The 26,351-nt window shown below is 40.0% G+C and overlaps 1 protein-coding gene across 1 annotated transcript in view; it reads left to right on the top strand.

Moving 5' to 3' along the window:
* The first annotated feature begins 228 nt into the window (after nucleotides 1–228).
* Nucleotides 229–26,351, top strand: part of VWA3B (von Willebrand factor A domain containing 3B) — a 61,649-nt gene continuing 35,526 nt past the window's right edge. Inside the window, exons 1-11 of the mRNA XM_061377585.1 lie at nucleotides 229–740; nucleotides 2,067–2,153; nucleotides 4,800–5,021; nucleotides 6,831–6,925; nucleotides 9,343–9,593; nucleotides 11,673–11,832; nucleotides 13,443–13,612; nucleotides 15,512–15,636; nucleotides 22,395–22,511; nucleotides 25,306–25,502; nucleotides 26,100–26,254. Of these exons, the coding sequence (XP_061233569.1) occupies nucleotides 2,114–2,153; nucleotides 4,800–5,021; nucleotides 6,831–6,925; nucleotides 9,343–9,593; nucleotides 11,673–11,832; nucleotides 13,443–13,612; nucleotides 15,512–15,636; nucleotides 22,395–22,511; nucleotides 25,306–25,502; nucleotides 26,100–26,254 (1,532 nt within the window). The 5' untranslated portion in view covers nucleotides 229–740; nucleotides 2,067–2,113. The remainder of the gene's footprint in view (nucleotides 741–2,066; nucleotides 2,154–4,799; nucleotides 5,022–6,830; nucleotides 6,926–9,342; nucleotides 9,594–11,672; nucleotides 11,833–13,442; nucleotides 13,613–15,511; nucleotides 15,637–22,394; nucleotides 22,512–25,305; nucleotides 25,503–26,099; nucleotides 26,255–26,351) is intronic.

The following is a 26,351-nucleotide window of genomic DNA, read 5'->3' as shown; positions in this document are numbered from 1 at the left end:
CGGCTGTGAGGGTGCAGTGCAGCTACCACCTGCCAGTGGGCAAGTGGTGTGACCGTGCCTCAGCATGAGTGGCCACGGTGGCCAGTCAGGCCTTGCCCTGTGCTCCCCCTCTTCCTTAGGCCCAGCTGTAGTTTTCATAGAATCAGCTGGCTTGGAAAGACCTTTAGGCTCATCAAGTTCAAACCATCACCCCAGCACTGCCAAGACCACTACTAAACCACGTGTCACTAAGGGACTCACCGACATGGTTTTTGAACACTTCCAGGGATGGTGATTCCACCACTTCCCTGGGAAGCCTGTTCCAATACCTCATGACCATTTTGGTGAAGAAATTTTTCCTAATATCCAACCTAAACCTCCCCTGGAGCAGCTTGAGGCCTTTACCTCTTGTCCTGTTCTGCTGTGACATGCTCTGCCCACCCCAGGCCTCCACACACCTTGTGTCTGGGGTTCAGTGCCCTGGGTGGCATGGTGTCTTCTCAACCTGTAAGGCATGTGTGCCTTCCTGAGGTGTTCTGGTGTGTGAAGGACAGGTTGGCCACATAGCCTTAGCAAACACTGCTGCATCCATTAAGAACTCAGAGCGTGTGATGAGTGAAGGCTTTAGCCAGAGCAGAAGGGTAGAGGTGCCCAGATGAACTGTTGTTCTCCTTTTAAAAATAACCTGTTTTGATTCAGACTTCATGCTGAAGGTTATCCCGGCTGTCATTGGTTTTGAATTTGCCTCTCCAAGGCTTGAGGTAAACTCACTCTTCTATCGGAAGTCACTTTGTCTCCTTCCAAATGCTACTTTTCATAATGTGGCGCCAGCATTTCACATCCAGGTGCTGGAGGCTAACACAAGGGAAAATCTGTTGCCACGCCCTTGGGCATCTGGAAAATGAGATGGCACTCAGGATTTGTTCTCTGATGCAGGCTGCTGCTTGAAACATGTCTTGACGAGTATCGTGAGAACGTTGTGGCACTGTTTCTGCAGCCTGAGGGAGAAATGGCACAAGTCTGGTGGCTTGCTATGGCCACTTGCTATGGGCACTGTCTGCCATGGCTTCCTTCTGGCAAGGGCTCCTTTTGACTGTACTGACACCAACCAAGCCCAGGCTAGTCAGGGGTTGTGCTGCCGGCAGGCATCTTGTGCTCAACACCCTGCTTTTCACATTGTTTGTTCCTTTCTGCATGAGCAGGGCAAAGACTGGAATGGTTTGTATGTTTCTGTATGGGTATTCAAACCCATATAAGAGAAATAAATATGTTGAGTTCTGCAATGAAGAGGGAGGAGGCTAAGTCTTCGGGTTATTATTTTATCCCAGTTTTGCTTTTCCTGTGTGAAAAACTGCTTGATGACAACATCTAGCAGCTGGCCTGCTAGTGATTCATAAATATCCCTCATTCATTCTTCTTGTTTGTTAAAAGAAGAACCAACTAGATGGCAAAACACCATGTCTGAAAGCTATACCCTCAGACAATCTAGCCATGCTACCTTGCTTCCTCTGGTGTTTTGTTTTCATGTATTGTGTCTTATTCACGGTTGGGCCTTATACCACATACACATTATATGCACATAATTCTCTTTCTTTGTGAATCATCTTGTAGTCTTATAGGCAAAGTTATGAATCTCTTCACAAAATTATGTCTCAGATACTCCCAGGTTTAGTCATAAATTGGATTATAGCAAAGGTAAGGTATAACGCAAAGCAATAATGGAATATAATGCAACTGGCTGACAGCGGGCCAAAACACCACAGTCATTTTTCTAGCATGTATGTATGGAAACTTCCACATTGGCTCTTTCTTATGGTAATTTAGAGTGAAGGAAGGGAAACCATATTACCAATTTACCACTTTCCCATTTCTGAGTATGGGGCTCCCTGTCAAATCTAACTTCAGCCTTTCTCGACATGTGGAGTAGCTATTCTTTCTCATTTATAATATTACCTTCCTTCAGGAAAATCTTGATCTCAGCCTTCTGCAGTTTACCATTGGCTGGGCCTGTGGAGCTGGTCTCCAGTTCTTACATTGACCTGTGCACGGCAATATTTTAATTTTTTTAAAACATGATAATTCCTCAGGTTTTTAAGAAGAAAGAGAAGAGGAGCTGCCAATCAAGAGTTCTGTCATGACTGGCAATCCGTGTAAGAGACTTGTTTGGAGTGACTGTGAGTATTTCAGGACTATTTCTACATAGATACCATGTTTTCCTGGATAACTTTCAGTTTCGTTTGCTGCACTGTGGTGTGCAATCTGCTGGCTGTGTACAAGCCATTCCGAAGCCATGCCACACCTGTGCTGTGCAGGCCTTTCTGTGTTTTTGGAAGAGGAAACTGGGAATGACAGTCCAAGTGACTATAAACAGTGCCTGACTATGCACAAAGCTCAAACAGCTGCGAACCTTCACCTGTCTCTCTAGAGTTAACATCTGTCACTACTGCTTCTGTACTGAGCAGAGGAGGAAGGCTGGTAAAATGCCAACCCCTACAGTCATGCCAACCCCACACCCTGCTTGCAGGACTGGTAACTGTGAAAGAGCTGGTGCCAGACTGCACCATATAGAAGCCTGCTGTCACTGAAAGATGATTTCTGAAGATACAGACTCATTTCCTGTATGTATTATTAACTGAGAAACAGTCTATCTAATGAACCTTTGTAACCAGGTCAGTTGTTGTAATATTTGATCTTAGCAGAGAGTTCTGATCATATTCCAATCTAGACTGAAGGTTATTTTTCATTAATCAAAGGTAGAAGTACCATTCTTTGTATGTTGACCGGTTTGATCCATGCAGTACATTTACAGCATCAGAGGACTGGGATACTCCAGATAATGTTGATGCTGAGGAAAATGGACAGAAATTTAAAAAGTCCAGAAAGTAAACTAAGATATAGCAAGGGTATTTAATCAACTAGAGCCAGCTTAACTCCTGCAGAGTATTTTGGGAATGAACAGGAAATAACAAAGACCTTCTAGAACCTCTGCTGAAGAACAGAGGCATTACTGTTGTCATTGCTTCCATTTCTGCCTCAGCCACTCTGGGATCTGGGCTGCCACTGCTGCCGGTTGCAAGTGGAGCTAGCCAAGCCAACTATACATCAGTGCTGAAGTATCTTTCTTGTTCTCTAGAACTTCAAATGAAACTGGACTTTCATGTCCATGATCTCCTGTGCATGCACATGATCCATCACAGCCTGGAGCAGATACTGCCAAAACCATCATTTACACTTGAGGTCACATTTACACTGGATGGGTGCATGCAAAGAGTTGTAGCCAACTGCACAATGTCCAGCTGGAGACCAGTAACGAGTGGTGTCCCTCAGGGATTGGTGTTGGGACCGGACTTGTTCAACATGGACAGTGGGATTGAGTGCGCCCTCAGCAAGTTTGCCAATGACACCAAGCTGTGTGGTTCGGTTGATACGCTGGAGGGAAGGAATGCCATCCAGAGGGACCTTGACACGCTTGTGAGGTGGGCTGGTGCCAACCTTCTGAAGTTTAACCATGCCAAGTGCAAGGTCCTACACCTGGGTCGGAGCAATCCCAGGCACAGCTACAGGTTGGGCAGAGAGGAAATTCAGAGCAGCCCTGCGGAGAAGGACTTAAGGGTGTTGGTCGAGGAGAAAATGAACATGAGCTGGCTTCAGTGTGCGCTTGCAGCCCAGAAAGCCAACCATATCCTGGGCTGCATCAAAAGGAGTGTGACCAGCAGGTCAAAGGAAGTGATCCTGCCCCTCTACTCTGCTCTCGTGACACCTCACCTGGAGTACTGTGTGCAGTTCTGGTGTCCTCAACATAAAAAGGACATGAATCTGTTGGAACAAGTCCAGAGAAGGGCCACGAGAATGATCAGGGGACTGGAGCACCTCCCGTATGAAGACAGGCTGAGAAAGTTGGGGCTGTTCAGTCTGGAGAAGACAAGGCTGCGTGGAGACCTCATAGCAGCCTTCCAGTATCTGTAGAGGGCCTATAAGGATGGTGGGGAGGGACTCTTCATTAGGGATTGTAGTGATAGGACAAGGGGTAACGGGTTAAAATTTAAACAGGGAAGTTTAGATTGGATATAAGGAGGAAGGTCTTTACTGTGAGGGTGGTGAGGCACTGGAATGGGTTGCCCAAAGAAGTTGTGAATGCTCCATCCCTGGCAGTGTTAAAGACCAGGTTGGATGAAGCCTTGGGTGAGATGGTTTAGTGTGAGGTGTTCCTGCCTATGGCAGGGGGGTTGGAACTTGATGATCTTTAGATCCTTTCCAACCCTAACTATTGTATGATTTTATGATTCTATGATGTGAGGAGAGAGTTCACCAACCTTGCAACAAAGTCAGAATCTGCTGTGGGTGCTGCTATTGCTTATGGTAGTTCAACATGTAATTGTTAAGAAACCCTTGTTTACTGCATAATGCTTTTAATGTGTGTGTAGTGATGGTCTGGCAATCTTTGAATGACTATTATGAGTTCTGACTCCTAAGACTTAGGAGAGATGTCTTAGGAGCTGGGAGAATTGCCATTTGGCAAACTGGACTTAGATTCAGGGCTTGGATTTCAGCATAGAAGAAATATTTTCTTGAATAAATGGAAGGTAAAGACATAACAGCAAGTAGATATGTAGGACTGAGAGCAACTTTCTGGATAATAACATTGTTCAGTATAACAAAAGGAGACAGGAAGTGAGCTACATGTATGTATGTACTTCCGTGTGTGTGTGTGTGTGTGTATATGTATGTACTTGTATCACAGAATACAGATAAAGGAGGTAATTCAAGTGAATCGTTTGGTTAAAGTATAAATGTTGTGTTTCCCTTGTTTCTCTTTATAGCAGATGTTTTTGATTCAAGGCACAGACAAGATCCTGAAGATTCCCATGAGGCCCACAAGCAGAAACCAAAAGAGAAGGAAAGGAGACTGGCTGTGAGTCAGTGGGACGTGGATGTACAACCCCTTGTTTCATCTTCTAAATGGCTTCAACTTCATGGGCTCAAAAGAAACAAACTGTCCCTATCCCAGATTTTGTCACAGATTGGATTCCAGCACAGGAAAGGTATAGGACAAGTCAGTAATAGAATAATAATAAAACCCCTGACTTTGAAGAGTTTGTAGGGTCATGCTCATTTTGCATTCCATTATACACAGCTGAGATTTTCACTTTGTCTCTTCTCTTATGAAAATGGCAGAAAGGGAAGCTGTATCCACAGTTGCTGACATTGCCACTTCATAGAACTGAGGAACTGCATGTCCTTTTGATCTGAGAAGGACTTAGGATCTGAGAAGAGCTTTTCTTACTCAACCATACTGTTGCTTTACCCTAAGCTCCAGTTCAGATCATCTCCAATTTAGCTGTTGCTGGGAAATGACTCGTGCTGCTGAGGCTGTTAGTATTTTTTCTGCAAATAATGCACCATAACATCTCTGTCCATTTTTAGAGAGCAAATATAATGTGTGCTGTGCCATAATCTGTGATCAGCTAGATGATCATAAGGGCTAGCCAACCTGCTTGGGAACACTATATTATTTCCAGGGATCCGGCATTGAGGAAGAAGTTAAATTTCATTAGAATTCAGGCTGCTTTTCATGCAGAGTCAGGCTATAGAAAAATGTTCCTTCTGCAGTTATCTGACAGCTGGAGAGGAAGAGTTTGCTAATAATTATTAACCATTGCCATAATAGTGCTTTGCAGAGCATGGTAAGATATTCTTTTATTTGAACAGCTTGCTGCCTGAGAAGTTGGGATTGTAATGTATTGCAGTTGTTCTAGGTCGCATAATTTAAGATTTTGGCTGGCTTGTGTCCATGGGGCATTCAAAGATCAAGAGCGCAGATCCTGAAATCCTGTATGCTGTAGATGAAGAAGAAGCTGTTGAGCAGGGTTAATGTAGTTACAGCATAATTTTAGGAGCAGAATGTACCAGTTTAGCAGGATAGCATGCTGTACAGAAGAGCTGCTTTGTGACGTTAAATATTCCCACCCCTCATGTTTTCCTATCAGTGGAGATCCTGTAGAAGATTTCTAGCTACTGAAAGAGCAGAGTGCAACCTTTTCCTTAGTTGCGCTCACTTCTGCACCCATTTAGTTGTGTAAGAGAACAGCATTATCTGTACCAGATTTTGTATTTTGTTTGATGGACAAATATTTGCAAGTCCTGTTGTGAGGTAAATGGATAATACAAAAGTGTAATTGCCTAGATGTTTCATTTATTGCATTTCCATGTAGCTTTTTTGGCCTATAAATAATTAAATATGGGGTTTTTCCCCATTTCTGACTAAACTGACAAGGAGCAGCAAGAGCAGGGCTGCTCCATGGGGGGAAACTGAGGCACAAGCCAAAGGGGACTGCAGGCCAGGCAGTGCCTTCACTGACCATCTAAGCACTGCAGGCAGAGCAGGGTGCTGCTAAGTGTTCACAGACAGTTACAGATGGGGTAAGGTGATGAACTATGTCTAAGGTCAGTCAGGGACAGCAGCCAGGAGCAGCAGATGGAGCCAGAAACAAGACTGGAAACAAGGCCACAGTATAGGTCTTAGAGGCACATCTGGGAGACAGAACTGGAGACAGGGTTAAAATGTAGGACTGAGAGGTCTATCCATGAGAGCGGTCCACTATCAAACTTGACATAGATATACCTACAGCACAGCTAAAGCAATGACTGGGTGCCCAGGCTGTCATAGACATAGCCAGAAGAAATTGTAAAACAAAGATATAATTAGAATTTCTCTCAAGTTTCTTAATGTCAAGAGTTCAGTACAGATGCATGTGCCTCAGACATGAATGGTATGCACATTAACCTGAAAAATATCTGTTTGAAGTAATCCTTAAGATTAGCAACTTGATCTTTTGTAACCTTTACTGTAGATTATGTGACCATCCTGGGGAAATTTGTGGCTTCTCGGTATGCAGATGGTCTGTTTCCTCAATACAAGGAAGCACAAGATGGGAACGTGTACAATGTAAGTGTGATTTACCTGTGGTAACTTCCCTGTACACTTAGAAGTTATTATCACTGCAGCAAAATGATGTGACTAAAGTGTCTCCCTATGCCATGAAATACTTATATTCTTTGTGAGAACTTTATCTTTTGTTCATTTTTTCTCTTTTGTCAAGCTGTCAGTGATAACAATCAGTGACAGAGAAGCCAGTTTTCTTTTTTCTTTTTTAACTTGCAAAATCTATGCCCTTGCCTTAGTGCAGCATTGCAGTAAATCTTTCCAGACAAAACTGCAGTTTCTAAGCAACATTTACCCTGTCTTGAAAGAGGGAACACTTAAGATGCTTGTCTGAGTTAAAAAAAAAAATAAAATCGTAGTCAATAAAACAAATGGGTTGCTGAAATAAGAAGACATAATGTGCTGTCATTGCTGATGCAAAGTGCTGCTTTGCTTAGTGCCAGTGGGTCACAAAAGGCTCAGCCTACTCTATAGAGACAGCTAGCTGGATCTCTGCCCAGCCTCATGTTCTAAGGAATGTCTTAGCAACAGCTGCCGGCGGCCCCATTGTTAAGAGGATGGATTCTGATTGAAGAGATACGCATGTGAACCAGGAGGGGAGAGAGTTAATTCATAAAGGATTTTATAAAACCAAATGTGTTCACATTTTTTTCTGATAACTTGAGTAAGTTCTGAGGCGCAAGTATTAAAAATGGGAAATGAGCTATTTCAGGGGGCCCTTCCCCCTTATTTTTTCCCATTAATTCCACATGAAATATCTACATAAAATCATAGAATCATAGAATAGTTAGGGTTGGAAAGGACCTTAAGATCATCTAGTTGCAAGCAGTAGGAAAGACATTTCTGGTAGCATTAAGGTAACAATGCCACTATACAAGTTCTGTTGAGATTTCATTTAGGATGTTGCGTGCAATATTTTATACAGTTACCACAGTTTGAGAAGAAGCAGTTCAAGCCAGAACAGGTCCTGGAAAGAGCTAGTAGGATGAACTGCAGTGGAGTGCTGATCTTGTAAGAGTGCTTGTTTGTTGTTGACTTATGTAAGACTGAAGAAGACTGGCAAAGGGCAGCATTATTGCTTTTGAATGCCTACAGAAAGGCAAATTACAGGGATAGGGGAAAGCTATAGTTTTCTATGCTAAAAGGCATGCTAGTCCAAGAATAGATGAGTATGAACTGCCACGAATAAATTTAGGCTGGACAGTCAGAAGTTTTCCAGCCCTCAGAGAAATGGGAATCTGGACTGGTCAACTAAAAATGAAGGGGTGGTGTAAGAAAATGGCTTTATTTTAAGATGGAGTTTTATCTGTGTACTGCAATAAGCTTCTTTGTATGAATCTGGCTGTCATAGAAGAAAACTGGATTTTCTAAGTGCTCCTTCCCAGGCCTACTGTATTCCTTTGGCAGACAGCCTGAGACTGTATCTGGGAGGCACATTACAGGGCCCTAGCTGACATTAAAGAACAGAGAAAAATACAAATGAGAGGAACACGTGTGCAGACTGACACACAAAATATCTTCTCCCTGAGAAATGTTCTTGTTTAAAAACATTTGTATCTCAAAGGTTTTGCAGTGAGTCCCAGAAAGGTGATTAGAGGTTGAAGGTAACTGATAAATGGACTCTACGAGTGGCAGATATACTGCGGGTATGTTTTTACTGGAACCAGCGGTGAATTTTTAAACCCACAGATCCTTTTGCATCAGGAACATGTCTACATATATCCATAAGGAGGGTCTGATGGTTTTAATTTTAATATTGAACCTAGGTTTTTGCTCATTTTACTGATATGGTATGGGAAGCTTTAGTTGTTGATTGCAGTTGTGTGAATTAAATTTGCCTAAGCACTTACCCCCCAGACAGTTAATCTGTTAATGCTGGCCATTGTTAGTGAAATAATAGTACAAACAGGAAACATTTTACATTTTCCTTTCAAATGCTAAAGGAAAGATGGCTATTGAAGTGCCCCAGAACAAAACCGTACACTCCCTTGTATGGCTGTACAAAATTTTAAGAGCCAGTCAAAAATGTAGTCTAAGAAGGTACAAAGTTTCTGTGTCCTTGTTTGTTCACCCATCTGCTCTGCAATCTTTTTACATCCTAGCCTGTTTTCAGCTCATTCTAATTACTCCAGTCTTGAGACAGACAAGTCAGACAACCCACTGGCACTGTCCCATGCTCATATAAAAAGATTATGAAAAGCAATTAGGACAAAATGCTGGGTCTTTTCTTTATAGCTTAGATGCATTTGTCAAGTATTTGCTCTTGAAATAGTGGAAGAAAAATGGGCTGTTTTCAATGCTACCTTGGCTGGCATATCTGGCACTTGCAAACCAGCCATTGCAGCTGTGCTAAGCTTGGGGCTGCATTTGTATTATTTGTTTTGATGTTCAATTTCCTTCTCTCCCTTATTTAAATAAAGCTGACAGCCAAAAAAGAACTGATTCTTCATTTTGTGGATTGTCTAATGGGAGCTATTGAGCTATACAAGCAGCGAATGGAATGGTTAACCAGTGAGAGCCGACAGATATTTGGAGTGATTCAAGAACGGTCCATTGTCATTGTTTTGGATTTTGGCACTGTAGCTCCAGCTGAATTTGATCTATGTCGGGATGCACTTTCTATGGTACTCATGGAACAGGTGACCCAAATTGCCAAATTCAACCTCATTCGGTAAGCAGAAAGAATCATAGAATCAAAGAATCATAGAATCAAAGAATCATAGAACGGTTTGGGTTGGAAGGGACCTTTAATGCCATCTAGTCCAACTGCCCTGCAATCAGCAGGGACATCTTCAACTAGATCAGGTTGCTCAGAGCCCCATCCAATCTGACCTTGAATGTTTCCAAGGATGGGGCATCTACTGCCTCTCTGGACAACCTGTTCTAGTGTTTCACCTCACTCATTTTAAAAAAAATATTTCCTTATCTCTAATCTAAATCTCCTGTCTTTTTGTTTAAAACCATCACCAACATTGCAACAGGCCCTGCTAAAAAGTCTGTTCCCATCTTTCTTATAAGCACCCTTTAGGTACTGAAAGGCCACAATAAGGTCTCCCCAGAGCCCTCTCATTTCTAGGCTAAACAAAGGAGTCCAAGTCCATCCTTTGTTGGAGAATAAAAGGATTCGCATATTCTATCGACAAGTGTTTGTATAATACACTTTCTGTAGTGGAAATTGTTCTGATTCATGTCATGATGTATCTGTAGATTTTCCAGTAAGGTTCCCCACAGTCATGCTAAGCTTGCTACTTGCATTTAACAGAAGACTGTTGTTATCTGAAAAACAAAGACTAACAGAACCTAAATACTGATATATGCCTTCTACAAATGTAGCACAGAAAAACAGAATGATAAGGGGGACTTTGCAATAGCAGTAGCACTCTACAGGGTTCTAAGTATTACAGAGTGAAATAGTGAGGTCCAACTGACTGCCCAGGCATTCTTGTGTCTACAGTCATTACATGTTTCTGCCTTACAGCTAAATGTACACTCCCACAAGTGCCATAGGCACAGGCATAGTCATTTGTATTTCTATAGATTTCCATGGTCACCAAACTCAGCAGCAGAACTAGGAAACAATACTAGATTTCCATAATAAAAGGCAAGTGCTTGTTCACTAACATGAGTAAATGAATTTGGGATTAGTTAGAATAGAAGAATAGAAGCAGCTATTAAAAATTATGTATCTCTGCAGAAATTCTCATATATGCATAAAGGTTTGAACACATAAGCTTGGGTTTGGATAGATGAATAGAAATTTGTAACTATGAGAAAAAGATGCACAAATTAGGTCATATAGTTTTAAAATTGGCTCCACAGTCATAACTTACGGCTACAGTGTGATTCTTCAAGATGTTTTACCCAAGCTCTGTCCTACAGATTTGATTCTGGTGCCCTATCTTAATCCTCTAGCTTGTGATACAGCTGAGATTTGAAAGTAGAAGATAACTTCCATAGCTTTTGAGAAGCACATAAACCATTTTCTTTGAAAAAAATCTGCAAAGCCAGGGTCAAAATTGAGGCACAGTAATTGTGTTCATTGATTTGTCTGCTTTTGCAGGAGGGAGACAAAGGATAATGGAGCATATAAGTTATTAATTTAAAATAATCTTGAAAACATACTTGTCCTTCAGATTTTCAGGAAACTCTTCAAAATAGTGCTTAATGGAATGTTACAGCTACTGAAACCAGTTGGTTTTTAATTTGCTATCTTTTTATGTGCAAATGCAGAAGCGTACATAGTCATATACATTGTACTTCTGTACTGCCAGTAAGACTAAGGCCTTTGATCAATTAAAATGCCAAAAAGCTTGGCATTACAAGTTTTATGTTGGTGGGTAGATAAATATCAGCCCTGCTGCAAAAAGAGTGTGTCAGTTAAAATGGTCTAACACAAAGGTCAGGCAGGAAGTTGTTGAAAGAGACCTGTGGAAGCCAACGGCTTTTTCCATAGATATTAAAAAAAAAAGGTGTTTTTATTTGAAGGGGACGTATGAATTAGGAACTGTTTCTAAAGTACTTCTAAATTCTCTTAACCTTACTTTGGAAAGAGTTGTCTCAAAAAAAATTCTCATTAAAATTACAGCATTTTTTCTCTACTGCTTTTATTGCAAGTCTAGATTTAATATCTGTGCTTTACTATAATTATTACTTACAATATAAAATAATAGTAGCAGTAGCAGAGCTTCACTCTTTTGCTCTGACAGCATTATTCTCACTATTTCTGATTTATAGTTAATGTTATTTTCAGGGCTGCTCAGGATCTTACGAAGTGGCAACAGAAATCTACTCCTGTGTCTAAGCATACTATAAAGTCTGCTGTTACATGGCTCTGGAGGCTGGACCATATGACAGCTGCCAGCCATACCAACTCTGCTGAAGCTCTGCTAGAAGCCATGAGTGATGAGGCGGTAAGCTCATACATCTTTTCAGAAGGCTCAAGTAAATCCACGAATATTCATGCCAGACTGGCTACTGTGATTTGCCCTGATTTGCAATATTCATATTGCAAATATAAATATTAATGACAGCACTTGAAAAGTTTCTTTTTCCCCAAGTGTAGCTGCATACTATGTTTACTGACGTTCTGTTTATGTAATTGTGCTGCATTTTGAATGCAGAAACTTGTTTATTTTCTACAGTACACAGAATAACATAGTCAGTCATGAAGGGAAAGAGAAAACATATTCCCTTTCACTTTCTTTGCCATTTATGTTTTTCAGGGCTTCAAGTTTATGAGAAAATTGCTAGTACCAACATTATTGATGACAGCGAAACTATTTTTATTTTGTATCTATCCAAATCCAGCATAGTAGGTACAGAGATTTATTTAAGCATTAACCCATGATAAGGGTATGCAAATCATTTTTCATCAGCCAGGTTATAGATAGAGTTTCTTCCAGGACAAAAAGACAAAGCATGCTCAGAAATTGCTACAATTAAATTCTATTTCTGAAAGTTTGTTTGTTATAGCAGAGTCACAAGACATAAAACATATATGCCATCATTTCAGGTAGTCACTTGAAACTTTTGTTTTAAAGAGATATTTTATGAAATTTGCTTACAGTGCACATTGTTTCAGTTCCTTAGCAGCAAAAATTTTAATGGAAAATTTGGCCTACTGTGTGTGGACTAGAATCGCTGATTTTTGCTGCCATTAAGATCTGTTCATATGAACAGATCCAATCCTAACTCCTTTGCAAATCTCATTCTGAGACATTGTTCGAAGTAGAAAGTAAATTTGGCATGAGTTTCCTTCTGGTTCCCTATGATGGTGGAATCTCATCTGTATGAACCTTGATATCTGGAAACTGATAAAAGGAACTGGGTGAGGCACAGATTGTGCAAGAGATATTTTATATGACTGCTTTTTTAAGTATCTCCTTCATAAATTTTATGAACATTTTCCATTTGCAGTGTATTACTGATTTCTTGGTAGGAAATAAAAAAGATTGTGTTTAGATTTCAGTATTGTGTGGGTGAAAAAAAAAGAGGCTTGTTGGATCTGGTGGATCCACATATGAATAAATAAAATTCAAAATCTGTCCAACAGTGAGATATCTATTTTTTTTTCTGGATATTGGTAGGCTAATGGGCAATCTGGAGGAGTCAATTGTGGCAGGTGCTCAACATGAAACAAACTTCAATTATTTCTGAATACAGTCGTTATCATTCGTAACTGACAGTTCACTTGAGTACAAGCTTCACTGTACTGGGGGTAGAGGCTGGGGAAGACCCAGTTCAGTCCTAGGCAAAAGCTGCATACTCACAGAACTGTCCTAAATGACTCATTGCTCAGAATTGGCTTCATCAGCAGAAGTTGCTCCGTAATAATAGCTCTTTTTTTCTCTAGACATGGCTTTTCCTGTCTTTCCTTTAGCTTATAGCCCAATGCATGAGTTCTACCAAAATTACCTACCAGTACTCAGCACAGGACAGTGCTTGAGTAAGTACCAAGCATCTATGTAAAACAATTTCTTCCAATTCCCATTTTTATTTTTTTTTGTTTGTTTAATGACAGGCTGAAGCTGTTTATTACTTTGTTGTGGGTGATGTGCCAATGGACACAAAGGAGCTACTCCTTGAGAAGGTTTCTAATGGCCCCTGTGCAGTCCACACTGTATCTTTCAATGCAAGGGAAGATGAAACTATTTTTTTTCTGAAAGAGTTGAGCCACTTGGCCTCTGGCAGGTATGACAAAGAAGAATCACGGTAATGATTTCAGTACTTGTAAAGCGATTTGCTGCTAGGGATAGTATTGGAAGGCATCTGAATATAATCCCTGATTTACTCATGAGGAAAATGAGACAAAGTAGTTCTGTAAGCAATCCGGGTAAACTGGGGAAATAGTCCAAGAGGTATGGTTAAAATGCAGGACCTACTTGAGCAGACCAGCTTCTCTCAATGTATGTGCTCACTGGCTTGGAGAAAGGCCATTCCTTTCTTATATCCTAAATAGTCTGTCGTCTGGTCCTCTTTGAAGTCTGGAAAATTGTTCAGGGAAAGGGTCACAACATAAACTGAAACAATTTCCTATTGTATGGCTTTGTACTCTGCCAATATCCGCAGGCACCGGCAAAAGTTCTAGAGTTTTGCTGGATCAAGCGCCATACAGACATGTACTGAAAAGGTGATGCCTGTCCTTAAATGGGCAGTTCCTGGAACAACAGAAAACTGATGTGGTGTTATCCATCATGCATGGTTGTGCGGAAATACAGTTCTGTACCATTCCCTCTAGCATCTATTTAGGATGATTGTGGAAACTGGTATACTCCACATGGCTTGTTGGATACTTTATCCTGGGAATCAGCTACGTAGTGAGAATCAGCCTTCAGGAGAGAGAGATAATAAAACTTTAGTCTTGATTCTGATATCAAAATAAGCAAAACAAATGAACAGACAAAAAACCTGCAATGCCAAATTCATGTTGAATAGCAGGTGGGCAGTATAAGTCAGGAGGTGTTTGCTTAACAGAAATCACAGTACAGTTAGAGAGCTGTGAAACTGCTGCTAGTTCTTTCTGTTTCACCGTTGTTTGTGCAAGAGTGGGAAGACCTGTGACAGTACAAATCTCCCAAATGACAGCAGAGCAATTGGTAAGATGGCAGCCTCTTAGTTCTTTTATAGCCATCTGTGTTTAGAAGTAGCTTTTAAAAGATGGAGCATCTGCCAAAAAAACAGAACTCTGGGGAAGTGTTGTTTGCTCTGGTCTGATGTGTGTCTAAATTGATGGTGGCCATTTAGAACAGTGGTACCTCCATGATACCAGGTACATTGTCCGTCACCAACCTTCATTTTATTTTGGCAATGTTTTTACCTCCTTTATAAGACGGAAGTGAATGTTTCTTGAGTGGTAGAGAAAGGCAAGAAGGCTTGTGGCAGGGAGCTGAGAGGAATTGTTTTGTTTGATATGATTCTCACAATCTTGTTTGTACATGAGTCTAGCCTCGGTGCAGAAAATCATTAGGCAAATTAATATCTTGTTGGTAGGTATTTGCCCAATAATCATCAATAAGTTTAGTCAGCTTTCCCACAGGAATAGCCAAGTTCATGTGCTTTTCTTGGCTTGAGCCTGTTTCTGTGTAGTTCTGCTTTAGAAAGGCACCTTTTTCCTGTTCTGATAACTTTTCTGTTTTGACAATGAGGGTAAATGAAGTCTGCTTAACTTCCTGATTTGTATGTCAATAATGAAATAAATGTTCCTGTTGGACTTTCAGCTGGGAGTATAATATGATAAAAAGGTGTTAACATCATCTCAGACATCTCAAGTGACATGTTTGCTCATCATGTTAAAAGCATTATTAAAAACAGATTTCCAGGAGATTGAAAAGGAAGATGCCTTACAGTAAATGATACCAAAATAAAGGGATGCTCTTCATGAGAAGACTTCAGGATGTACATAAATGTGTATGAAAGGTTCGATAATATTAATAGTGTCATAGTTGAAGGTTTAGATATCTTGAATAGATAGCAAATAATTCCAAAGTTGTATACCACTATGATCTTGCATGTGTGACATACATCTTGTTAAAATTAGGTAATTTGTATTTATGTATTTACATACTGATGAAAACTCATTTTGTCTTACAGATTCCATGCTTTTGCTGAGAAGAATGATTCTAGAGATGCTGCTGGACCTGAACTAAAATGTGAAAAGGATGGAAAAGGTCTAATTGTCCTGAATACCAGAAAAGTGAAAGGGCGAATGCCACTAGGTAGATAATATATGAACCAAGATGATACTGATTTTCTCAGTGAGGTTTCAGAATAGAAATACAGGAACTTGCTAAGTGTAAAATCAAAATAAGCCTTCTGCAGGCATGGGTGGGGTGAGAACAAGACTGGTCAAATTCAAATTCTGTGTATGGGAAAGAGAGGGAAAGGAAAAGACAGAAGTGAAGATAGTAGAGGATGTGCAAGTGAGAATGAAAGAGAAGTGAAAAAGTGTAAAAGAACATTTATTTAGGGAGATGAAGAATAGTACCGGTGTGCTTATGCCAGTGACCTTGTGGAAATGTATACAGAAATGGCAGAAAGAACAAGAAATAGTGTGGAAGACTGTGTCATACAACAGCAAATCAATATCAGACCAAGTTCATATGTAATATAATGGCATTAAATCCACATGAGGTTGACTTACTTCTCTCAAGATCTGAATTTGTCATAAAGAAAGGCAACAAGCATAGTAAAAGAACCATAGAGAAGAAGGTGCAAAGGGGGGGGGGGGCAAGGGGGGGGAATTGATAAAAAAAACCCCTAAAATCGAAAACAAACCAATCACCCCCCCCAAAAAAAAAAAACACAACAAACAAACAAACAACAAAAAAAAAAAACACCAAAAAAAAAAAAAACCAAAGAAAAAAAAACCAGAAAAAAAACCAACAATTGGAAACAAAACAGAAAGAAACAGTTTTACTTGGAGGCAAAACAGGGTAGAAAATGCTCACTGTGTTCTTACTCGTCACAGCACAACTTCCTCTGGGTAAGTCAAGTCAGCCTTACCGTTCAGTAGGACTGGACTGGGGTTTCAGCTGAACTGAGAGGAGCCCAGCTTGCGATGTGATGTGAGGCTGTGTATGTCAAGTCTGTTTTCTTTATCGTCAGGACATTAAATAATAATTAAAAAAATATTTAAAGTATCAAGAGGCATAAGACCTCTTTATTCTAATGGCTTACTACCCCATTATGCTGGGGGGAATTAGTGTTGCTCAAATGTAGAATGGTGTTACCCTCTTCTTACTGCTATGGAATGTGTGACATTTAGTGATTCACCTAAGGTTGTCAGTCTTGGACTAACTGGCCCTTACTCCCTATGTTATACTCTAGTTCCTTGTGGACTAACCTATCCTTCACTAGGACTGTGATTGTAACAGCATGAGAGAACTATAGTGAGGGGCCAGAAACAGGAGAGTGAGGTGTCATCTGTTTTTTCACTTCGTGAAGGGACGCTCAAGCCTCACCCATGCAGGGTTTAGAAAGCAACAGCAGAGTATGCTGCAAGCCCTTATCTCTTGTTTCATGCTAATTCAGAGCTGTATAATAATGGCCTTCAGTCTGCTCTGAGGGTTTCCTTGATGGACCCCATATGGGGGGGTGTGGAGGGGGAGCAGGCTTCCTCTTGCCCCGAGCAGTCCGCCTATTTCAATAGATGGGCTAGAGCTCCTGTATGACTGAAATTACTTCCTCACCACTGTTTCTAAAACTGAAAGCTGAACAGCTTTAATTGCTCAAAAGGCAGTAATCCCCTTGAAGTGCATTGTCTGTGTGTCTTATTGGTATTATGGGGTAGAATTTACACATTAAAAAGGAACACAATTAGCTTTCTGCATTTACTGGGTATTATAAGCACAGTTGTGACATCACTGGCAGCCAATCAGACTGTGTCAGTTGTATGCAGAATCTAAAGTCCTTTCAGAAAAGAAAACACTTTGGATATATTATTATGGTCTGTGTCTGATGTCTCTTGTTTCAGAGACTCCTTCAAGGGTGTAGAAGGCAATAATAATAAAAGTGAAGATTACTCACTAATGGGCTCTGAAACTGGTTCTTGGATGTGTGGCATAAACTATACAAGGAAATAAATAGAGAATGAATCAGAGATTTAATCTTCCAAATGTGGTATTTCTTGAAAATAAGAGGTGGCACAGGAATATTTTGATTACGTTTCTTTTTGCACTGCAAATGCAACAGCTGGAAACTGAAACCCATCATTATGTTTTACAGACTGGAAAAGCTGTTTTAAGGCCATATGATAGTTTTCTGGGTATCCGCTGTGTAACAGCATTTTGCAAATACAGGATAACTTTGTGTTCACTCTTTCATCTGCGCAACCAAAACAAGTTGGAAGTGAACGGTTTAAAACTTCAGATAAGAGCTCCATTCTCCCCTGTTTTGCATCTTGAGCAGTCATTTAGAAAGCAAGCATGAGAAACTGCCAAATTTGAATTTTTTTTACACTAATTTTGAGTGGGTGCTTGAGATCAAAACAGGTGTAAGTCAGTAAAGAATTAAAGTCCTTATGTTGACAGACTAAGATTTACTTAAGGCAGAGAAATGCTTTCACATACAGCCTAATTTCATCCTTGTGGTGGTATCTCCTCATCCAGCACTGATTTTCCTGTTACCACTTTTGCCTACTTTTTTTTTTTTTTGTAGCTTCTTCACCTGCAAAAGCTGCAGAAATAAGCAATCCTGTTATGTAGTTAAAATTATAAGTGGAAAGGAGGTGAAATTTAGAGTGGAACTCAGAGACATAAAGGGCAAGTGATGAAGGAAGCTGTGGAGAAGGTTCTTGCCAAGAAGAAGTATACTTGTGTCATCTACTTGGAGTGACAGGGAGATAGGTGCTAAACACGGCTTGAAAAGCATTGGCATTTTGAACAAGATCCTGAAATGAAGAGTGGGTCCTTGTTGGCTGAAATAGAAACAATAGTAAGTCTTCATGCAGTGGTGGTATAGATGAGCTGGTATGTGTAAGGAGAATGCAAATGTGCTGAAATCAGGATTTGACTGATGTGACAAATCCAGAGGGATGTGTCTGATCTCTGCATGAATAGTGTAAGACTGTATTCTTAGGTGTGTTTGATTTTCCACATTTACCTGAAGGTCACAGGGAAAATTTCAGGTTACTGTGTATAAAATGGAAGTACAAGAGATCCAGCCTCCTGTATGACATTGAAGTCGATGAACTCTGTACTGTTTATGTACACAGACATGGGAGAGACTGAATCCTCCCTTTGGAGAGCCAGGATAATGACTTAAGATTAGCTACTTTGCATACAAGCTGTAGCAAAGATCATTGCCTCTGCTTCTTCCTTCCGTGGGCTTTGTCTGGTTTTAGGAGCTTAACCTTGGCCTGGCAACTCTTTTTGCTAATGTGTAGTGAGCAATGCAGATATACCATACCACATGGGATACAAAGTTCATTCTCTTTGTCCATTTACCCAGTGGGAAAGGGGCAGGATGCGGCGGTTTCAGTGCTGCTTGACCTGGCAGGTATACAGGTACAGCTGTGTACGCTCCTCCTATGCTCCTTTGTAACCTTCATTCGTCCCCCTTTAACTGAGGATTGTACAAATCCACGCTTGAGGGAATATTGCTGTGTTCTGCTGCCACGTAGAGGCTGAGGCAGGGACCAGCAGTGAAAAAACGACATTGCCCATTTGCCTTGCGGGCACATGAAGTTTAAAATAGACCTTATTCTATTATATTTGGATTTGCTTACCTTCATGGTCTAAGTCAGGTAATCATAGGTGTAAGAAATGCTTCTGTTTTCCATGAGCTGCATGGTATTTGCTTGATGTTTCAAAGATACTGTAGATTTTGCAGGATTATTATTATTTTTTTTCTTAGCAGGTTTTGTGTCTTGAGTCCAAAATGAAATGGGTTACAGTGACTTGTCAAAGTGGATGACTGTCTGCTGGGAAGTAGGTGTGGAAAAGCTGCTCTTTCAAGATCGCCTGACAGTGTTAAATAAGTGGGAAATGGAAATGAGGGTGGTTATGAGCTTCCGTGTACACATGCAAGTGCATCTGTGTTTTTTGCTTAGACCCATCATCTTGCTTCTCAATTCCCTGGTGCCAGCAAAACGCTTCTGCCCTGTGCCTCAAGCGCACCCTGCACCCATCCCCACCCTCTTTCTCTTTTTCAGGGCTTCCCTCCTCCAGAGCAGAAAAACCATTTAACCCAGGACAGGCCATATCTGAAACGTTACCCAGTGTGAGGTGCTCTGCAGGGTCGCGACGGCCGCAGTGAAGGCTGAAAGTAACCGACTGCGCTCCTCAGCGCAGACCGGTGCAGGCAGCGGGGCGTTACTGCCGGCTCCTTCATGCATGCCTGGTGGCCGCCCTCTTGCCGTTGCCATGTAGTGGTGTTTGAATCGGAACCAGGGGGTCCCCAGGGGTCTGGCCGTTAAACGGCCAGCCAGGGCGGTTGGGCGGTTGAGGGGGGTGGCCCTTCAGGGCAGGGTGTCAGGGAGGGCCCTTTGCCCCTCGGGATAAAGCGATTATTTTAAGACAAGGTCTTTCCAGAGAAACGGGTGCCTGAAGGTGTGCAAGAGCCCGTGGGCCTGGAGCAGTTGAGGACTGCATCCCCCAGGGGGGTGATGTTCAGCTGCTTTTCAGTTGGTGGCCCCCCAAAATGGCATAGCTGAGGTGTGAGAACAGGGGATTTAAACTGAAGAGAGGTTAGTGCTTTCTTGGTCATTTTTCACTGATGAGCTTTGAGGAACAGGCTGCAGGTTGAGAACCACACCTGGAAGATACTCTGTGTTGTATGGTGTATGTATATTTTGAGTTTGGGGCTATGTTTCAAAATGTGTCTTTTCCTTCCCACTGCTCCTTAGCTGGAGAGGAAAAGAGGCTGAGGTGAGCCTCCTGTGTGAAGAAAGTTGTCACTATAGATGTCAGTGTTTGCAACCTGCTCTCCCTGTTGAATCCAGGGAAAACTGTTGCCAGCTAAAAGGTTTTCTAAGCAGCTTGAACTTCACAATGTGCAGTTGTTGATGCCTGCATTTTTCCTCTATAGTAAGTGTCATCAAACATGCTTGCTTTGAAAGTGCATGCAGATTTACTTTATAGTGCTGCAGCATAAATGAGGGAAATCCCCTTTTGTGTGATACCAATTAAATACGCATACCTTGCAACAGTATTTGTGTGAATTTGATGAGTCCGTAACATCAATTTCAGGGGAAATGAAGCAACACAGTAACACTGGTATTGTTCTAAAGGTAGTTGAAATATGCATAGTTCTTTCAGTATTTTCAAATGTAACATTAAAAACATTCATAGAATTAAATCTGGATCCCAGCATTTGATAGCTTATGGAGGATATCTGGATTTAGTGAGAGACAGCTTCACTGGAATTGCATCCTTAGCAGACTTAAATTTGGAAATATGTGCATGTGTGGTGTGAATGCATATCTTTCGTGGTTTTAACTGTGACAACAGGTGTATGCATATATATATATATATACACACACATATATTCAATGGCTGACTACTCATCAGAAATTTTCTAGCTCCCTACTTGCTGGAATTTTGCCAATGCTCAGATTTTGTATGTTTTGTATTTCTGGGAAAGCTCATTTGTAGAAGAAAAGTTGACTTCTTTCTGAAGTATTTGAACAGAATACTTGAACTTTAAAAGTAATGAGAACAGACTGAGGTTTTTCCCCCTTTTGTATTTTATGTTGTGAAATGATCTGCTTTACTAAAGCTTTTTTATTTTTTTTTTTCCCCTTGATTTAAGAGCTGTTGATCTTTGTCCCAGTGGCTGAAACAGATGGTTTTGAAATGCAGGAAGGTCCCAGGAGATGGCAGTGTACAATAACACTTTTCAGAATATTTACTGGAAACTAAAAGAATTTCAGAATTAAAACTGAGTTGTTATTTTGTAGAACTTTCATATCATTCTTTCAGGGAAGTTTATCAAAGAACAGAGTGATCAGGTTTGTTTGTTTACTGATAGCCTATTTTAGTAGACAAGTTTGCATGTCTTATCTTTTATACAGTGAACCACCACTGTATATTAATCAAACCACTACACGATAAGGTACAGTTGCCTTGTTCAGTATCTTTATGTGCAATTCATAATGCATTGTAATCTGCAATGGGTTGTAGTCTGTGTTTGTTGTTAGGATAGCTCATTATTCAGTTTATTTTATATATTTACTGCAATACTACACACAGTTTTTGTGTATTCTGCTATACTGCAAATTAAACTCTGAGGATAACCTAATTTAACTCATCTTTTAATAGTGTCCATACTACTTAGGTATACATGGTGCCTCAATTTTAATAACTGTATTCTACTAAATAAATATATACTTTAAAAATCAAGACAAACATATCTTTTGAGATTAATAAAATCTTTTATCAACTCCATCTTTGGATTTTCCCAAGTTTTTTGAGACTATATCCTCATAGTAAAGCACTTTATTTTGTAGGATTTATTTATGACTGTTGAGAAGTGTTAAGATAAAAATAAATTTATCTTTGCAAAATTTCATCACAGACTCTTCAGGAAAAGAAGTTTAATCTTAAATAAAGGTATTTATGTACTTTAAGGGAATTGAAATTTGAGTGGAAAATGTCTTCTCTTTAAAGTTTTAGAGTTGGGTCTAACATTTGGAGGCAGGTTTTTCAATGAGGCCCAGGGGACAACATGTGAATTTCTTTGTGGAGTTTGCTTATTATTATCTGAGAGCGTTAGAAAGGATTTGCTTCCATTGTGGGAAAAATCTGTGGCCAGCTCTGGAGGTTACTTCAACCAGGCTAAGCACCTCTCATATCCTATTGCCGGCTTTGAGCCCCCTTTTGAAATATGTCAAAAAACCACTTTTGTGGTCCAGCAGTGACCAAGAAAACAAGGCCATATGGGAACATCTGACCAATGACTTTGTGGTAATTGAGGAGTTATAAAAAACAGAAATTGTGTATCAAGTATCAAGTTCTATTTATGATTTCTTTTGCAGTAGCTGGTGTCCGTGAAGATGTCTTTCTGATCTGGAAGGAATTAGAGGAAGCCAAGAGTACAGCGAGACGAATTCAGAAAATTTTATCAGAATCTGACCAGTTTGCTTCTCAAGATGGTATCATTTATGTTTCTTTCAAGACAGTTGCCATTATATTAATGATCAGTATTTTATTTGTAAACAGTTTTGATTACATGTCAATTTTGGGATGATTTTCTCAGAAATGCCTATGTACAGGTAGCACTTACACTTGGCATCTAAATTTAGGGTTGCTGAAAACTTTCCATTGCAAATCTGTTTACTACTGCTTAAACCTGCTGAACTTTAACAGCTCAACCTAAACACACCATTTTTAGTTCACCAATGATTAGGTTTAGAAATTGCCTAGGTTTCAAGATAGTGAAACTCTCTAAAAGGGAAGAAGTGTGGATTTGAATTCTTATAGTCAAAGGTAGAGGACTGAAACAGATTCTGGATGAGTGCTCTGACAACTTTTGTTTTAAGAAACATGGAGGAACACCTGCATTTGTTCATTAAACCAATAGTTGCCATTATGTTTGGCCTAGAACATGATCCATTTGTTCTATGCGTACTGATTGGATTGAGCCCTACTGGAGACAGAAGCAACATATCTGGTTTCTGAATCTCTGGAAGGCTTAAACAGGGGATGGTGAGAAGCTCAGCCTTGCTAAGATGGAGGTGCTCTGGGCAAGCTCTGGAACAGAACTATGACACTGACAAGACTTAAATACTGAAAACTCAGGAACCTGTAGATTCTAGGCAGCTTCAAGTGTTGGACTGCAACTCAGGGGGTGGATCTTCAGAATTATAGCTTTGATTGTAGGTACCTGTATTCTGTGTTAATCCCTGTTTTTAACATATTTACATGCTGTCTGGTGATATTTGTTTTCATAAATTGATACAAGATTCGGGTTGAATTAGCACAAGGCATCAATGATTTTGTGTGTTGTTTGTGCAGTGCAATTGCTTTTGCTTTAGCTAGGTGGAGGCTGGGGCCAGACACTCTTTTCTGGATCACCTGCTGAGGAATGATTTGTACAGTCAGTTTGTCAGTCACTTGAACTCTCATCAGTGTGTTGAGTTGTGTGACTGGGGTGGTAATGTTCAAGATTTGTAGTGGGGAACTTTGCGCTGAGTTTGAACATCTGTCAGTAACAACTCTGCAGGACTTAAGCTTGATTTTTTATTTCTACTGTGAAGGCATAATACAGTTCTTTACACTGATAATAGCATCTTATGAATGAGCAGGACTTCCCCTATGAAGTTGAACAGCTATACCATAATGCATATGAACAAAAAGGCCACAATAAAGCTTCAAGGGCAGCCCAAATTTCAGTGTTTATTTATGTATTTCTGACCACGCAGCTTTAATGTTCTTTTAGTGTTTGCCTTCATACACAATCACTTCATAAACAAATTAAAATAAATGAACTTACAGTGTGATTTATTTTGTCAGTTCTTCAGCATTGTTTGACTGTTTCCCATTGATCCAAATAGCTTCAGTCTTTCTGTCTGTCTGCATTTCTTCCTGGTTTTGTCTTCCTGATCTGTTTGAAATGCTCTGCTTCAAAATGTAGTTTGTTCTGAAGATTGCAATGTTCTACAGGAGAAGAAACAGAAAAAAAGAGATACTTTTTTTCTGCTGACTCTCCAGAAAGTGCACTAGTTAACTGAAATGAGATGTGGTTTTTATATAAAGCATGTGGAAGAAGGAAAACAACAATTTTCTTTTTAAAATTATGTGTATGCATTTGTGACACTTGCCACACAGGCTGTTCTAAGGACCGCAGGCAGTCAAAAATGTTTCCACATGAACAGGTCTGACTCTACACCTGCCCTGATGCTGGCTCATCTGTGTGTGTGTTAAGTCAGTAGATATCTCCATGGGTTTGTTTACAGGCTTAGGATCTCAATACTGTTGTCACTGTAACTGTATCTTAGTAAAGTAGATATTTATACCACCTAGATTCACCAAAGTTGGAGTGTGACAAAATAAATTCACCCTGCTATGAGATCCACTGCTGGGACCTTTGGTTTAGGTGTGGTTTATTGAGCTAATGACAAGTGACTGTAGAGCCCTCTACCCTATTGCCAGTATCTAGAGGTATGCAGTGCCCAACCTTTAGATGGTCCCTAGAAAATTTCTAAGACATAAATGATATAAAAGGGTAACATAAGAACTGTCATACCAGATCAGACAGAAAGAATACCCTGTTTCTTTCAGTATCAATTAAAAATGCTAGGAGGGTGTAGAGCTACCGAAAATGAGTTCGGATGGCACACAAGTGATTTGTGGTTTGGGATACATGGTGCAATACTCAGCCTCTAAAAAAGCAATATTGCAGAGAAACACAATAAAATATCTTCCAAAGACATTGTAGTTTGCTTTTTACATTAAATGGTCTTCTCTGAAAAAGACCAATGGCAATGTTAAACAATATTCTTGACTGCATTTTCAATTTTATCTTCTGTTGCTTCATTTTCTCAAACGATTCTCCTTGAAGTTAGATATGTTATAAAGGAATCCCTTCTGGCATTTTGTAATTCAACTAATATGAAGGTTAAGCCAACCTTCATACTACTAAGAATATTCCTTTTATATGTTGAACTTGTAGCTATTTGTCTTCTTTATTCTCTCTCTTCTGATGGGTTTGTTCCAGTTACAAAGGAATTTGTTGCAAAGAATTGTCTGATAAGGAAAAGGCCAGCTACCAAAATAAAGAATATTAAAAAGCAGTCAGAAATGTCCACTCACTCCAATGCTGAGTCAGTGCAAGCAGGACAAGTTTGGAAATTTTGACTCCGGTATCATAGTCTGTTTTTGAAAATAGCTTATCCAAAATGAACTGTGTTATACAGGAGATTTTGTTTGGTTTATTTTCTTTATTAGCAACCAAAGGTGATCATCCATTACAAAAGCATACATCTGACAAGTATTTGACTTCTGAGAAGTGGTTGCAGAAGTATGGCTTGAAAGCTCAGAAGCTCACACTGTATGATGCACTTGCTGATTGTACTTTTCGCCATGCAGATGGGATTGTTGACATAAAAACTAAACCAGAAGATGAGTCTTCACAAACTGATGCTGTGGGTATTGTTAATTTTCCGTCATGTCCTGTGAGTTGCTTGGTTTTTCTTTTAAAGCTTGGAAATTTGACTAATAGATGAATTTATAATTAAGTGTATGGTCTATTATTTTGTAGGTTTTGTTAAAATCAGCTTACTAGTGGGCTGGGACAAAGGTGTTCATAAATAAGATTGTATCAAAAGGCCATTTGAAAATTGCTGTTTCAAGGAGTCTTTCCTGGTTCACATATAGTTTGCAAAGAAGAATCAGAACTGGCTTAAGCAATGCCTTGTTTTGCTATGCATTTGTGTGGGGTAGGTCAAAGCTTGTAATCTTTATTTTTCCTTAGAAGTGTTGGTCTCAGCTGCTCCAGTATTTGCAAGTCTTTAAACAAATTTGGATTAATCTGTGCTCTGTTTGTTTTCTCAAGATTTATCATTACACTATTTGGTAAGCTTCTGTACTTGCTAGCTACAGGAATAAAACCAGTTTCTACTGCCCCTGTCCCTATCTTCACCTGTTCATGTGCAACAAGCATGTACCTTTGAAGTTTGTTCACTGGTTATTAGTGCAAAATAATGTGTTTTGGAACATAAACCATGTTTTCTTGGCTGTAGGAGACAAAGAGGAAGGTAATTCATGCAAAATACTGTGACAGATTTGTACATACCTTCTGGAAAGATGGGTCTATGGTTCACCTATATGTTAGTACAGAAAAGTATAAGCAGTATGAAGAGAAAATGAGGACAGCTCTCAGACAAGTGGAAGGAAGGTTAGTGTTCTGTCATGTAAAATCAGTTTGTATTATTTTATGTTGGCGTTGAAATGTTTGACATTTACTGTCATAAGAAGCTTAAGTTGTTGGTAAA

Source organism: Neopsephotus bourkii, unplaced genomic scaffold (genome assembly GCF_033783945.1).
Source record: "Neopsephotus bourkii isolate Nb327-2 ecotype Australia unplaced genomic scaffold, CSIRO-AGI_Nbou_v1 NB_1760, whole genome shotgun sequence".
NCBI lineage: Eukaryota > Metazoa > Chordata > Aves > Psittaciformes > Psittacidae > Neopsephotus > Neopsephotus bourkii.
The sequence above is the reverse complement of the archived record's forward strand: the minus strand, read 5'-3'. Positions and strand labels throughout refer to the sequence as shown.